This window comes from Toxotes jaculatrix, chromosome 14 (assembly GCF_017976425.1).
Source record: "Toxotes jaculatrix isolate fToxJac2 chromosome 14, fToxJac2.pri, whole genome shotgun sequence".
In the NCBI taxonomy this organism is placed as follows: Eukaryota; Metazoa; Chordata; class Actinopteri; family Toxotidae; genus Toxotes; species Toxotes jaculatrix.
In genome coordinates this window covers 8,278,215-8,294,262 of record NC_054407.1, presented here as the reverse complement: position 1 = coordinate 8,294,262, position 16,048 = coordinate 8,278,215, and the positions used below count along the sequence as shown (strand labels likewise).

The window sequence follows — 16,048 nt, the reverse complement described above, 5'->3', positions numbered from 1 at the left end:
AAAATGCTGCTAAAGAGATGGCACCTGTCAATCACTTGTGTAAGTCAAGCACTCACATTAAAGTTACGCGGCTGGTTGATATTTTGTCTGTGGATTTACAACAAAGAGGTGAAACCCCTCGACACCCCGCCGTCTTTGTTGTGGTCTGAATGTGGTCAGAAAGTTACAGATTTAAGCTTAAAAGTGAACTTCAGTGTATTCATGTAAGATAGAAATGTACAGTCTGAAATCATTTTATTTGAACATGTGATTCATGAATAAAATCATTCTGATTGAAATTCCATTATCTTCCATTTTAAAGAATACTTTGCCAGAGAATGTGTTCTTTGAGCCTGTGGTACAGAATTCACACTCAACACAGTAATGTTTGGATTTGATGTGAACATTTGTTGAGTTTATTTTCAACCATAACTATTCATTTGTATTTAAAATAGTGATTCAGACAGTAAAAGTCTCTGGTACAACTTATGTGCAGGTATTCCTTTGATGAAGTTCAGTCTTATGATAATTTGTAACACAAAGACTGGGGAGGGGTTGTGTTTAAAATGGAGTACTGACAAAACTGCATACACTCTCCTTTCTTCTACTTTGTTACATCTACTTGACAAATTTCATGTCATCTTCCTTTCACAGACTCTTTGAAGTTTTTTTCTGAATGTTCTTGCCCATTTAGCACATTCAGATCAGGCTGGTCCTGCTGGAGGATGTCTCCCTCCCGGCTTGGCTCATCTGTCCTCCTGAGACACTGAACACCCGAACAGCTTGACTCCCCAACCTCCTCGCTCTGATCATTCTCATCCTCCTCCTCCTCCTTTGCTCCCTTCGCCTCTTTAGGTAGACCAGCACACCGTAACCCACTACAGCTAGTGTCATGCCTGTCCCTGCCGCCATCAGCACCAGACCAGACACCATCATTTCCCTTCTGTCATAACCCTGGCTGCCGATTGAGGCCACACAGAGCAGCACCGACCCACAGAGAATCACTGCTATCCCCACAGCAAGAATGAGAGCCGGGTCAGCCCTCCCGCCGCTCTTCAGCTGGTCGATGCGACGCCGGCTCCGTACGCAGTTCATGTCCTGGATGGCAGAGCTGAGGAGCTGCTTGAGCAGAACGGCGAGGGCTAAGAGACAGAGGGTGGTGCCCACCCCGAGTCGCCACTCCCCGGACAAGCTTGTGGTGGTGGATAGGAGGCCCACGCCGCCGAGGCCCAGCCCCAGTATGAGGGCCACTGAGGCACTGTAGCACAGCAAGGACCGGCGTGGCTCTCTGAACCACCACAGCTCCACCTGGTCTTCTAAGATGCGTCTCTGCATCAAGGTATTCTCCAGGTAGAGGCTTGGGGGACGACGCATGGTGTGGTAGAAGGTCTGCATCTCAGTCATGGCAGGTTAACCAGCCCAAAACCAGACTGTCCTTGTAAGTATGTGCAGAATTTGGGTAGACGATCAGAATACAACATGATAACTTTGATGCTCAATAAAATAATCTTAAAAAAGAAAAGATAATTTTTGCATTTACTTTACTTTTTTTTATCACAACTATGAGACTGTTTGCCAGCAGAAACACCCTGTACTTAATCTCAATTTATATGAAAAGAGTTACTCACTTTTTGTTAAATGAGTGTCATATTGTGGTCCATCCATCTGCATCCCATCAGACAAGCTTAGTCAAGTGGTCATTACAATAGATAGTTTGGAAGATCCCACAAATGTTTGATGACATTGTTTCATTCTGTAGATGAGTTGATGTCCGCCTTGAGTTAAAACAGTCCAGCTTAAAAAAAAAAAAAAAAAAAAAATGGTAGAAGTATCCTGAGTTCAAGCTGAAGGGTCCAGCAGTGCATCAGCAGGGACTCCCACAGTGTAAACCTCATTGCAAATAAAGAAGTGACATCCTGACAGGATTTTGTTTACGTAGCTCGTCCACATGTCTGCTCACCAAGCCTTCATCACCACGGTGACTGCACTGGTGTCACAGATCAACAGTCTGTGTCCTCGTCATATTCTCTACCCCAGTGCCAGGCAGAACAGCAGAACCCCTCTTTGCTCCTGCTCTTATCATACGGGAACACCATCTTGTCTGGCTAAGCGGGAAAAAGATGGGCCACAATAGCAGTGTTGGATCATGGTTTGGACAGAGATTGGCGACATTGTCCACCATGTCCCCCACACAGACAATGGGCTGACCGATGAGCACAATGGCTGTGCTGCAGAAGGCCAGCAGTGGTGTGTGTGTGTGTGTGTGTGGGATGTGGAGGAGTGTTGCGTTACTGTTGTGAAGGGCTGAGTGATGTCAGTGGGTAGTGATAATAGTGTTTCTGTGATCCCAAGGATAGCGTCATTCCCACACTGAGCTGGCCCTCTTAGACTGGCCACAGTGAAAGCTTCATGTCCTCAGTGACATGCTCACTGAACCAGGCCTGCTGATCTGTGTCTTCCAGTAACACACCTGCCAACGCTGAAAAACATTTCTTCAAAACATTCTGCCACTAGTGTCAGGTTTTGGGAAATTTATTTATTTGCTTTCTTGCCAAGATTTAGAAGAGAAGATCTATCACTTTCATTCACTTCCTTTAAGTATGAATCTAAAGCCAGCAGGTGATTAACTTAGCTTAGCATGAACCCTGGGAATGGAGGAAACAAATAGACTACATCTTGGTTCACAACGTGGCCGTAGCCACAAAAAAAGAAGAAAAAAGAAAAAAAAGAGTAAACAAAAAGTCAAATTATGCCTTTAATAACCAAATGTGACTTTAGTTTATAATGGTTCTGTATTGCGTTCCTTGCAAGTGTGTCACATGACCTCTGTTGTCATCCTCTGCTTCTCGGTTGCTATTTCACAAACAAAAGAGAATAATTTCTTTATATGAACATGATCATAATCAATACATCAGGTCTTTTAGCTTTTCCAAGGCAAAGCTGTACAGCCCTCTTCTTTGCAGGCTGCACATTTCTATTCAGCCCTCAGTTATCTGAAGTAATACATCTTATGTGTCAAGACGCGCAGCTCATCTGTCTGCTTTTCAGGCAAAGCATTTTTCTGCCACCACTTTAAGGCCATTTCAGCTTCTAGCAATATATCAGTTCAATGCGTTTCATCTCTTGTCTTCTTTAGGTAACACACTTAAGCTTCCAACTGTGCCAGTAATTTCAGTGCACAGTGCAATGTGTGTGAGCGTTCAGATTTCATCCATTTCCAGCATTGCTTTGCGATTTATTTCAGCTGTCAGCATTCACATGCCTTTTCTACAGAAAATGGATTTGTTTTCTAGTTTTTTCTAGACATGTGAGAAGATAGTACACTCGGGTTTAGGTTTGTAGCTAATCAGTCTTCCTCCACAGGCACAAAATGTCATTCAATAGCCCCAGATTTAGAATGTTTGTGACAGCTTGTGAATTAATTTTTAATTGATAGCAACAAACAGTTGGCATGTTGGCCAACAGTAAATGGCTCCGTTTATAGTACTCAAAAGTCCAAAGTGCTTTACATTTGGCCTCTCTTTTTCCTCCATCTGGATCTCTTGTCTAGTAACAAGTCATACAAAATGTTTGAACAAAACTCTGTAGCATCCATCTCCTTTGTTTTCATATTTTAGATAAAACTTAACATTTCACAGTACAACATCACCAGTGATGAGTTCATGCTGTGGAAACCTCTGATGGACCATTTGGCCCCCCTACCAAAGGAGAGGTGAGACAGGGACACAAAATGCTCTCTCTCCCCCTGGTGGACAATATTATAAAGTTCAGTCTTTGAATCAACAGTAAATGAACATTTGAAGCTCTACTGAACTGAAACAAATCTCAGAAAGTCTTAAATATATCTAAAGTGTTTCTGTGTTATCATGAGAAATGAAAAACCTGAGAATTAGACAAGAACAAAACGAGGTGACATATACACTTTGTGACTTTGCTGCACCACTGTATTGGTGTTTTGACAAAACACAGCAATATTTGTAGAAATGATTCTGACAGGTCATTATGTATTTGACATCTTTCTGTTTGGTAACCTGGTGACAAGATACTCGTCTGTTGCACTCTGGGAGAGACTCTAGAATGGGCTCTGAAAAAAACAAAAAACAGAACTGGGTGTAGAAAATTGGTGGACAACTGGATTAACAGATGTGTGAATAAATGATAAGCATACAATACAATGTTCTGCTTTTTTATTTATTAACTAAAGTCAGTTACAATTCTGGTATGATATATAGTGTGCAGTCTATACGGTTTTGGACAGTTTATTCTTTCAGAACCACTGTCCTACTGTTTGACAACAATATACCCTCAAATCTCCTTAATGGGGAAAACTGGGATTTTAACCTCATAGTCACTGGGTCATTTCAAATATACTGAATATAGAAATATAGAAAATGTCGGAATTGTCAAAAATACTAAGGGACTGTACCTTATTCTTTAAAAGACAGTGTGTGATATTGTTCTGTACAGAACGATATTCTTCATTCTCTATAGACTATAGACTAATACCTCAACAGCCCAGTTATGCACAACATCTGTGTTCCTGCGCAAAAATATGTGGTGTTGTTGTTGATCAACCTGTAGAGGGCAGCAGTCTCCAGATTTGGACAGCAGCTTGCAGGATGCTCATACACCAATATACACTATATGATTGTAGTTACAGTGGTGCATGTAATGTTTTACTTTAGTAACAGTGTAAAATACTCAGTTCCAAGTAAAAGTCTTGCATTTAAAAATTCACTGACACAAGTGAGAAATGAACATCTAAATGTAGTGGAAGTAAATGTACAGAAAACTATCATTTTTATTTTGTTGTTGTAGTTGGTTGATCTGGAAGTTAATTTTAATGACTTTATATACTATTGATTAGTTAAATCTTTATCATCATTGTATCACATGAGCTGATAATGGGTTTTGTATGACAAGTAAAGTATAAGTACTTCAAAATTGTAAATTTCAGTGTCACTTATCTAAGAACTTAGTGCAGCAATAATTTATATGTTTTTACAGATTCAGCTTTAAACTAAGAAGCTGTGCTGTGCGTATGGAGGCGGGATAAAATTCTGCTTGGAGTCTTAAAAAACTGATCGTCTGTTATGGTTAGATTAGAGTAGGGGGCTGTAAGAGTGTTGAGCAGAGACAGCGGCCTCCACAAACCTGCATCAGTATGTGATTCACAGTCTTATAAACTGGTGTCCAGGCATGTGCAATGGGGAGATTTGAGTGAGCAGTTTGTCATTCCGGCCCGACTCTCCAGCTGCTGATTTCACTGACAGGTGCGACATCAACCGAAGAGGATGGACTTAATCTCACGGCTGTAGACCACTGAGTTAGACAAACGGGGCTTGTGACCACAGCATCGCTGTTCCAGTTCCCCTCAACCAGCTGGTGAAAGGTGGGTGGAAAGCAGTGAGCAAATGTGGCTTTCTCATCTCTCAGCAGCAGCTGTTGAGGTTTTCTTGAGCAAGGTACTTAAACCTAATTGCTTCAGTGCTCAGAGGCCATCGGTGGATAGATACACTGTAAGTGAACCATGACAATGAGTGTTGATGCCAGCTACTGCAGCCGTGTGAATGTGGAGCAGAGAAGGAAAAAACTTTATGCATGCTCAGCAAATGTCCCCTTAAGGTTAATTAAATAAGAAATGTGTCCAGAGTAGAAGTCACACTATTTACTGAAATGCTGTTCACATTCAAGAGTAACTGCAAATTTCCATGACTGTATGGGAGGATGATGGAAAGCCCTCCTGAATCTATAATGTTGAGAAAATGTGGTAGAACATTTGGGATCTGCTGCCAGTTTTTCAGGCTCCTGACAGCAGGGGACACACTGTGCAAACACAGACAAATCTTACCAATCCTAACTTTTTAGTGCTCCCTACAACTTCTTCCCAAAATTATGAACTCCTGCACAGACGTAGTATTAAACCAGGTGTCACTCTGCCAGAGACACACATCTAAAGATGTGCCTTGAAATGACGTTATCTCAGTAACAGTACTGATAATCCTGTACACAGTCTGTCAGAAAGCTTTTACTTCTTTAGAGGGTCAAGGTTTTCAACTTATACCAACACATTTACTTCCTCCTTTTTTTTTTTTGGCCTTTATTTTTTGGTTCTTGCAGACCCTATTTGAAAGACTCACGGCAGGGACAAAGCAAGGGCAGCTCCCAGGTTTTCAGAGGATAGTGGACTGGGCACTGTAGCCTGAGCAAGTGTGGCTTCTGTTAAGTATGCAAAATCTGCTCTCCACTGTTTCTATATTTCAACTGCTTGACATTCTCTCTCTCTCTCTCTGAGATGCACCCTGTCTCCTGCTTAATCCTCAGTGTGCTAAAAGCATTTTTATTTAGTCATGACTCATTCCTCACAGCAAATTGACTGTAAACTCAATTTAGTGGGTGTTATCTCTGATGGGTGAGAATCAGATAAAACCAAATACATTTCTTGTGCTACATCAATATTCATCGCTTTAATTTTTACTTGAGCAAACCAGATGATAACACCTACTGTACTTTACATGTTATAATTGCCTTATGAAGTACAAAACCCACAGTCTGTATGCTATTTCTATGAGCAGATTGTTACATAATGAGTCTATATTGCACAATGGGGATCGTGCACCCTTAGAAGGTAGAAGTTAAAGCTAAAAACTCATCACTGTGTGATTCACAAGTCATTTCCCTTAAAGCTTGCAGTACTGAAGGTTTTATCTGGAAGAGATGCAGAGTTTTTCAGAAAATTAGGGCACTGTTTGTGTTGGGATGTTTCCCTGTATGACTAAATACCCCGGTCACAGCTCAAAATCAGAATTTGTTACGGGCAGGTCTGGAACGAGCTAATGTCAAATTGGCTGACATCACTAACATATTCATTTCAAGACAGCAATTGCTGTAACACATTTCAACACCTGTTCAACAACCACTGGGTTTTTTCCTTTCACTCTGCTCCTGCTGCCTCATTCTTGCTGGATGGTTGCTGTGCAACCATGACAACAAGGCCCCAGCTACAGTACCATGATTTTCTCCTCAGTGCTATAACTTTATTGGCTGTGAATACAATTATTTGTGTAAATATATGTAAGTGTGTGCCAGCGTCTCTTTGTGTGTTTACTATATGTTGAGGTTGGGAGGGGGATTAAGTTATCCTTCAGCTTATCTCCATTAAAATGACTGATTATGCTGTCAGCACTGGTCATGGCCTAGATTTGAAAGACAGCCTTGTTCGCTCTGGCTTTGGGCCACTAGACCTTGTAAATACTACTGGTGCACTTTTATCTGCAGACGAGTATTACCTCATTGTGTTTAGTAGGAGCAATAGTGCTGCAGTTTGGTTAATGAAAGAGGCACAGGGGGCCTTTTCCTGTTGCTGCTGCTTCTGAGAGACTGTACAGCCTGCGGTTCACCTTAGCATTTGAATAATTTGCATATAGATGAGAATCATATCACTATTGCTGAGGGGGTATATTAATAATGGCGTTGTTGAACAGGATACAGTACTGTATGAGAGACTTGTACAGATGCTGAAACAGGTGAGGCCAAGAGTGCCGGTTTCTGCCTCACTGAAGCCACGTTGTCCAGTATCTTTCTCTCCTCTCTATCAGCTGCTCTATTTCTTTCTATTGTTTATGTTTTGAAGGATTTACTAAGTTTACAACCCTGCTTAGGCCTCTGGTTAGCTTTTTTATAGAGTATTTCTAAATCGCTACCCCCAAACCAAACACTAAAACACCACAGGGACACAAATTGCTTGACCTACTGTACCCTTCCTATCTGCTCCTGCTGGTCCCCTCCACTGTACCACTATTACCTGTCTGTCATGCTCTAAAATTGATTCCACTGGCTTAGTGGGTTAGACACAGTCAATCCAAGGACCCCCCTATCTCTGACTTGATTAGTATCAGTAGTACACTAAAAAACAAAAACACCAGAAGAGCAACAGAAAAAAAAGTGCTACCTTTGTAATGCTAAGCTGATATTACTTACATATTTACCAAATAATAACTCCCCACAGCTTACTAGAGAACAAGTTTTCCAGCTACCACTGGAGGTAAAAAGCTGTTTTCTCCATACCAAAAATAGTCCAGCCGTGGGAATGGATACGGGTCAACAGATATAAAAACAAAGACAAGCATGAGAGAAACATTAAGGGAATATTATAGTCATGTCTCCCTAACTATGACAAATGAAGAGCATTTAACAATACAGTGAAGCCTGACCAACATTCTGCCATAGGCAGTGACACTGGCAGAAGAAAGAAAAAGCTGGCTTGTTTTTCTGTCATCACCATAAAAGGTGATACCACAAAATAAAATTATTGTACCATATTATAATATCATGTACTTTATTGTTATGTATTAAAAAATCAATATTACAATCACTTTACAAACACAACAATGAGCACACTGGCTTGAGCTACACCCAGCAGGTGTAAAGGAATACTTGTATGTGTTGCTATAGGTGACTTAAATAAGCCAGCTGTCAAATTCATACTCCAAACAAATAGAAGGCCAGTATGTTAACAGAAGACTGGAGGAATGTCATCGAGAGAGGGTTTAAACTAAAATACTTACATATTGTCCCTTTAAGAGGTAGATGGATATTAAAGCTCAAAAATGGTTTACTGTTGTTGTAAGTGGAAACCAACAGAGACAGGCAGAAAGACAGAGATCAACCAACCACCTCTATACATTTTTGCGTCAGAGATGACACAGGTGATGCCGGTGAAAGGAGCTCTTTGGTGGGGGATGTGGATGAACAAGATGTTCTCCTTTCATAATACCTTAAAGTCCCAGTGTCAACGAACACAGGTGCTTTCATTTATGTTGCCTGGTTAGAAACGTTCTCAAGACTGTGTGGTTGTAAACACAGTTTTGAACAGCTCTACACAGTGGGCTCCCACACCTGCCCTGGTAGTTCTGTTGCATCTTTTAGGGTGGTACAAATTCAGCCATTGTCTATGTTATAAGTCCATACAATTGGGTGACATAATGAAATTTCACAGCAGCTTGACTTGTTGGTCAAATTTACTGAAAACACCTTTATCAATACGTTAGGATTTAATACATTTTGGTGCTACATGTAAGTTTAAGGTGATGCAAAGATTTTGTACAACGCCAAGATGACCGACTGTCCCACCTGATCACCGGGGTCGTTGCCTGTGTGTGGGTGGAGTCAATTATCCTGTCGTCACTACCAAATCTTGACTCCACACGGCGGTTTCTTGGATATCATTAACCCGGACAGACAGCTAAATCCACCGAAGTGTGATACAGGTAACTACAGAGTTTTACTAGCGGACTACTTATAGTTCAGTGCCATTCATCCCCAGACATCATCTGACCAACATCTCCTGTGCGGTCGCGCTACATTAAACAGTCCGTCCTGATGCCGGCTGGTTAGTTTCCCTTGGGTAAATTAGCTAGCTAGCGAGCTAACATTAATTCAGTCCATCCAATGTCAGACTGATGGACATTAAAGCTGAAATTATTTTCTTTCAAATCAGTTTGTGGTTGACATGTATGTTACAATGAGATTACCCTGCATTTGCATTCACCTCAATATCAACTGACCCTGGGTTTATTTTCTTCACTGACAGACAGAAAATGAGAAGACTGCATCAATCAAATCTCAGCTTTGGGAGAGGAAGAGATACCCAGTCCAAGCTGAACTCAGTATTCGTCAGTCCTGTCCTTTGTCCAACATGAGAGGTTGAAGAAGCAGCGCTAAAGCAATGATGCTGAACCCACAATGTTTTTTTTTCTAAACTGGTAAGTAAATGGATGTTGATGCTAATGTTGGCTATGTAGCCATAGCAAAAACTTACAGAGATCACCGTTAAGCAGAGAATTAAACGAAACAAAGAATATCGTAATTTTGTAGTTTTAAACCCAGAAACGTTTAATTAAAACAAGACAGTGCTTGCCTTAAGAGTTAGTTATTGAATATTGTTATCTTATTTATTATTAAGCCCTTTGTGGGCTAAGTCAGAGGGTGTTCTGTCCTGTAGTAACCCCGCTGCTTATAGTAGCTCAGCACGTGCTGTTTTTTTTTTTTTTTGTTTTGTTTTTTTTGTAGCCTGCCTGTTTATTATGGTTGTAGTTCTTTTGTTTTCTATTCTTGTCTCTGCTACTTTGAAAACTTAAACAATTGTAGAGAAAACGTATCTTCTTTCATCATTATTATTTTTAACCAGGCTCATATTAGATCCTGTTAAAATACTGAAGGAAAGCTCAGTATAACAGTCACTAAATGGACCTTATGGAGAGATTTTATCAGTAAAACAATAGAATATGAAAAAGATAAAGTACCACAATTATTCTATTCTATTCTATTCTATTCTATTCTATTCTATTCTGTTCTATTCTATTCTATTCGTCCCTGTGTCCCCGCCCTGCTCGGTGTCGTCAACCTCCGGGCAGCCAGTGAGGCGGAGGGAGGGGGTGTTTCACAGCGGAGAGGCAGGCAGCGGCGTCGCAGCGCTACAAGAGCGGCTCTCGGGCTTTGTTTTGTGGATGTGAATGAGCTCCATCACCTCCGCCAGAAATGTGGACGGATATAAGGACGTTGCTATTTTTTCATTTGTTAGTCCTGAGGCTTCATTTATCGGAAGGTCAGTGTTGTCTCTCTTTCCAGTGTGTGTGACATGATTTAAGTAAAAATATAGCCTCAATGGTGGTGAGTGTGTGTATATATGTGTGTGTGTGTGATGCTGGACTGTAGAGGTGAGAGATTGGAAGCGCTCCCGGTCCTCAGCGAGCGGGTGCGTTTGACACCAAGAGAGAAAAAGACATAATTACTTTAACATTAACACTCAGAATTATAACTTAGACCTACTTCATTTTAAACCTGTGATAGCTCGGCCCCTTAATGAATTAGTGTGTGTCCAGGATGGGAAAAGCCTCTGCGAGTCTGTCATGTGTTTCCCGGCTGTGAGCATCCATACTGCATCAGTAGGTAGTAGCTGTAGTAGCCCACACTGAATCTTTGTCTTGTGGAGAATTAAGTCCGGCAGACACGGGGCCTCCTCTGCTGCTGTTTCCCTCCTTTCTCAGAACTCTCTCTCTCTCTCTCTGTTTTTTTTTTTTTTTTGATTATCTAGAAAAAAAAGTAGATCAATAACTGAAAGGAAAAACAGAGACCATGACGCCCCCCCCCCCTCCTCCTCCTCCTCCTCCGCCTCAGCCAATTGACCTGAATGAATGCTGAATATCAATTAGGCATTCATTTGCAAATGACAGTTGAACTACTTGCGGTTACTACTCCAATATATCCGTTTGTTGCTGATCCATCTGGGCTCTGTTCTCCCCCTCTTATGTTTTTTTTTTTTCCCCTCCTCCTTCTTCCAGCAACGGATGAGTGTGAGGATGGACAGTTTCAGTGCAACAACAAAAGGTGTATACCGACCATCTGGAGGTGCGACGACGATGACGACTGCTCAGACAACAGTGACGAAGAAAACTGTCGTAAGTGCTGAAATCAGTGGAGAAATAAACACAAGCGAGGGCTGTGGGAAAGGCTCGCAGTAAAGAGGAATAACCTGTTAGAGCCAAATCAAAATGGATCAGAATCATAAAGACCTCATTATTAGACCACACCAGTCCGCCCCGCCCCCTTTTTTTTCTTCTCAATTCTAACAATTTACTGTGTGACAATGAAACATAAAAACATCCCAGTGTATGTGTCTGATCTTAGATAGTCCACTGACAATTTTTTTTAAACCAAAGAAAAATGTTTTACAAGTTAAAAAAAAAAATAAAAAACGAATTTAGAGTTATATCATTAATCTCATCTGAAGACAATACCTGGAAGTGCTCCAATCAGCGACCCAGAGCTTGACTTAATGGTCTGTTCATGACTGGAATGTTTATTGAAGCTTCTCCATCTTAATGAGCTGTGTGTTCTCAAAATGTTAACAGTTATGAAGCAGAAAATACACCCATGTCTCCCCTAAGTCTCCATCCTCTCGTAATTTCATATTATTATTTTTTGTAATGGTGGATTTGCTATTTTATTAGCATTTTATCTGTTTTTTTTTCTTCTTGCTCATTGTGCATGAAGGGTGCCTTAATTTCAGGGAGACATGAAAGCTTAGAGAGTTTCCAAAGAGGCACAAATAGAAACATGTTTTGAGTGGGGATTATGTGCCTGTGTGTGTGTGTGTGTGTGTGTGTGTGTGTGTGGGTGCCTCAGGCTGCCAGTGTGTGCAGGTGATTTCATCCCTTTTGTTCTTATATATAGAAAGCTCAACAAATATGTTTTCTTAAAATGAGGGTTGATTGGGTGGAACCATTTTCCAATTCCCTTCAAAAAAAAAAAAAAAAAAGCTGTCCAGCTGAGAGACGTGGGGCTTGGTGCATCGGTCTGCTGCGCAAAGCTTTGACAGGTATCTTTGGATGGGTTGTTCAGCGCAGAAATAGTGGAATTCCAGTTTCCTTTTTGACTGCGAGCCAGTGGCCTATATTTTGGAAGACGACTTGCGCTGAAACCAGTGAAGCTGTGCCAACGCTGAAGCCAAGCTCTGCGTGTTTTCCATGCAGCTATGCTCTTATGTGTCTGGGTTAATTGTGGCTCGGGAGGGATTCCTGCACCTCCCCACACATGCATGTGGGCATACATGCTCTGTCTCTTTCTCCTCATATTCTTTCTCTCTGCTTGCTTCTGTTTCTGTCTCCCACAAACTCGCAGTCACACAAACCTGCTCTACACAGCCACCTTATGCGTTAGTCTGGAGGTGCTGCCATTGTTGCCCTGTCTCTGAGACCAGCAGGACGTGTCCTCGGGCATGCCAAAAAAAGGGAAGAAAAAAGCAGGTCATTTGGAGCATCTTTGCACCTAAAACATTCATGTGTCACTGCCTCTCACACACACATTCCCCCTGATGTTTGGAGAAAATCGCTCTGCCAGGCTTTATTTTCACAGTATTTCTTTTATGAATGAAATAGGAAATTGTCGGTGAGGTTTTATTACCCCCTGTGTGTTTTCCATCAGGCAGAGCTTCTGACACATTTAGGGTTTGAGTGAAAACGCTCCTCCTGAAAGCCTTTTAAGCTGAGACTACTGTCAACCCACCGTTTGATGATTATGACAGTCCAGCATTACTTGCCATTATATTAGAGAGTGGCCTTCACTCTGCGTTCATCTTGCTTCCTTACATGGCTTGCTGTAACTGCGTGGGCGGGAAGATGAGGTTGGTTCGTCTTGAGTGAGATCTGTCTCTGCACTGGCATCCTCACAGCGTTGGACCACTGATTGGCTATCAGGATATTAGTTGTTCAACTGTTACCCTATTTGATTTGGAGAGGAGGTCCTCCGGCACACTGTGCAGCTCTGGCAATATTTAATTAATGTGTTACTATTAAAGTTGTTCTCAGGGGTTGTTAAACCCTTTTTCTATTTCTACATCCATGCAGGCTAAAAGTCAGCTGGTGTAGCGCTACTGGAGTGTAAACTTGTACAACATATGCCCCACAGGGGGAGAGTACGGTGAGGATTTAGCTAGTTCACGCAGCAAATCCTGTGCGGCTTCTTGTTGACACTGGAGTGGGTTGCATTTTTAAATTAAGTTTCTGAGTGGCTGAACGGATGGTCTCACTTTTTGTTCTTCTCGTATTCACAATATATTATTTGGCAGCACAATGCCAAGCCCGAGCATCCAGTGACTGAATGTGTGCAGCAGACCATGGTTATGAGTTGTGCTGACAGGAAAGAACCTTTGCTGCAGCTCCTTATTTGTCATTCCTGTGTCACCTTATTTGTAGCTGAGCTTTACAGAACATGTGTGAGGGCCTGAAAGCACCGTTATTGCTCATACCAGCATCATACCCTTTATGCACCATGATCCTCCTCCATCCTCCTCCCTGCTTCCGTTAACCCCATCCCCCACCAGCCCACCCCCCCAACCATCCCCCATCCTCCAAACTCTATTCCCCACTGACCAGTCACTTGCTGCATGCACCCATACATTCATACATGCATAATTGCACTCATAAGTATGCATGGACACAAGTATGGACCAGACGAGCGTTGGCATAAATGCATACGTGCAAACAATAAACACAAATGACAGCATACCAATGAACTCTGCGCTCTGAGTTTTCTGACAGAGGATTGCGAAGTTGAATCCACAGGAAACACAATAGAAAGTGTACATTCTGTTTACCGTTTGCATAACGTTTCTGCTGAGGATGAGATGCAAAGCCACCCCGCCTCTCGCCTCGGCTGGAGTTGACAGCGGTGGAGGCAACAAAAGAATCGTGCCTTCAGTTCTCAAAGTCAGACTTGTGCCAGCTCTGACACGGAGCCGCCGTTTAATCCTCATCCTGATTATAGCAGAACATCACCCAGTTTCCATCGCATCTGCGTTACCTTCAAAGTCCAGCATCTCCACTCGGCTTTCTTCTCATCCTTGGATGTGATAACGATCTGTTTCATCCGTGTTATGAATTTAACATGTATACCTGCAAGGAGGCATTTCACATCACCACGCGGAGCTCAAAGTGTTCTTTTGTTTTCCTCTCTGATGCCGAGTCAGCAACAAACTGCGGGCCTCCTCCCTTTGTGTTGTTTTTTTTTTTTTTGTTTTGTTTTTTTTTTAGCTAATAAATCCGCACAACTCCTTCAGAGGCAAACTCACTTTTGAAACTGTTGGCGCCCCTCCACACCTCCTGTAGTCATTGTTTATTTCTTTATTCCAAAGCCTGTCAGCGGATGCAGCCTCCTCTGCTGCAGTGTTGTATCCAAAGTCCTGCCAACACGCCATTAGCAAAGTTTCCGAATTGTGAAAAGTATCTTCGCACTCTCGATTAATGCTTATTTAATGCTGTAGTCTCTGGTGTTTAAAGCTCAGCTGGTTTTGTCTCAGCTTACAGTCTTTTATTTATGTTGTTGTCTCAAGAATATGGTTTCTACTTTCTTGCTCTGTCAGTAAATCAATTAGATTCTCTTAAATCACTTTTTGCTTCCAACCTTATTGTTGTTTTTCACGTCAGACTTCTTTCTGAGTAGAGCAGATCATGTGTTACGCCACTGCAAGGCACCAGTTTGTTTCTGAGTGCTTTTTCATCACCTGACAATAGTTACAATTGCTCACTGGCCTTAACTTTGAAATCCTGTCTTTTGTCCTTTAAGATGCTTCAGCTATTGCTTTGAATACAGTCACAGAAAATTGAGAAACAGGCTATTCAGGGGTAACTGAAAGCAAGTGGGCCTCACATTATCGGATTTGCTTTTTGTGTTGCTTATCTGTTGCTTATCCTCTGCATTTAATATTTCAAACACCTTCTCCTTTTTTAGAAAGAGAAAGGGGTTCGCAGTCAGAAATCTCGTAATGCTCACTTACAATCACGTCTCCTGTGACCTGTGTCTGTTAAAACATACATCAATTTGGCCCTGATACCATCTACAACATAGCTACAATCTCTGCATCAGACTTTCTCTTCACTTCTTTGCACTTGTGCCGGCAGTGGGTTCCTCCAAAAACTAAATCCTGAGTCTGCAGTGAAACTTGCTGCAGCATCTTGACTGTCTTTCTGTTGGGACTGATGGGCGACAGGGGCACAAACATTTCCAGTCAGCTCTTCTTTCAGGGCACTGGTGGCTCTGTTTTTATTGCTCTGGCAAGCTGTTGTTCTCCTTCCAGGGCGGACTCTACCCAGCTATGGTATTTTATAAAAGTAACATCCCCTGATTAAACAGGAAGAAGCAGTTGGTCCACCTGCTGAGATCTACTTTTAAATACAGGCGAAGAATGCAGTAACGTGTCCTGCTGTTTGTCATAGATGTATTGGGGAAAGACAGAGACCCATCATCCCGTAGTGCTTTCGACTTATTGGTGTTAAAAACATGTCTTGGAGTGTGCATGTGTTTCCCCACAGTCTTTGCGTCTCCTCGTCTGTGTTGCATGAAGGGATGTGTTTGACAGCAGAGAGGTGAGGGGTTGTTGACGAACTGGAACAACAAAGAGGATAAAAATGTGTGAAGTTGAAGTGATAGAAAGTGGGGAAAGAAATCATTTTGACCTGCAGGATGAGTCGGGGAGGTTTTTGTTCTTATCAAATTCTCTCCATAATCTGTA

General features: G+C 41.9%; 2 protein-coding genes across 2 annotated transcripts in view; one reads left to right on the top strand and one right to left on the bottom strand.

The window, feature by feature from the left end:
* Positions 1-678: 678 nt before the first annotated feature.
* LOC121193532 (transmembrane protein 125-like) lies at positions 679-1,383 on the bottom strand. The gene has a single exon (XM_041055880.1). The coding sequence runs from the start codon at positions 1,381-1,383 to the stop codon at positions 679-681; it is 705 nt and encodes a 234-aa protein (XP_040911814.1).
* A 9,135-nt stretch (positions 1,384-10,518) lies between these two features.
* LOC121192928 (low-density lipoprotein receptor-related protein 8-like) overlaps positions 10,519-16,048 on the top strand; it is a 69,661-nt gene continuing 64,131 nt past the window's right edge. Inside the window, exons 1-2 of the mRNA XM_041054947.1 lie at positions 10,519-10,585; positions 11,322-11,438. Coding sequence (XP_040910881.1) covers positions 10,519-10,585; positions 11,322-11,438 — 184 coding nt within the window. The remainder of the gene's footprint in view (positions 10,586-11,321; positions 11,439-16,048) is intronic.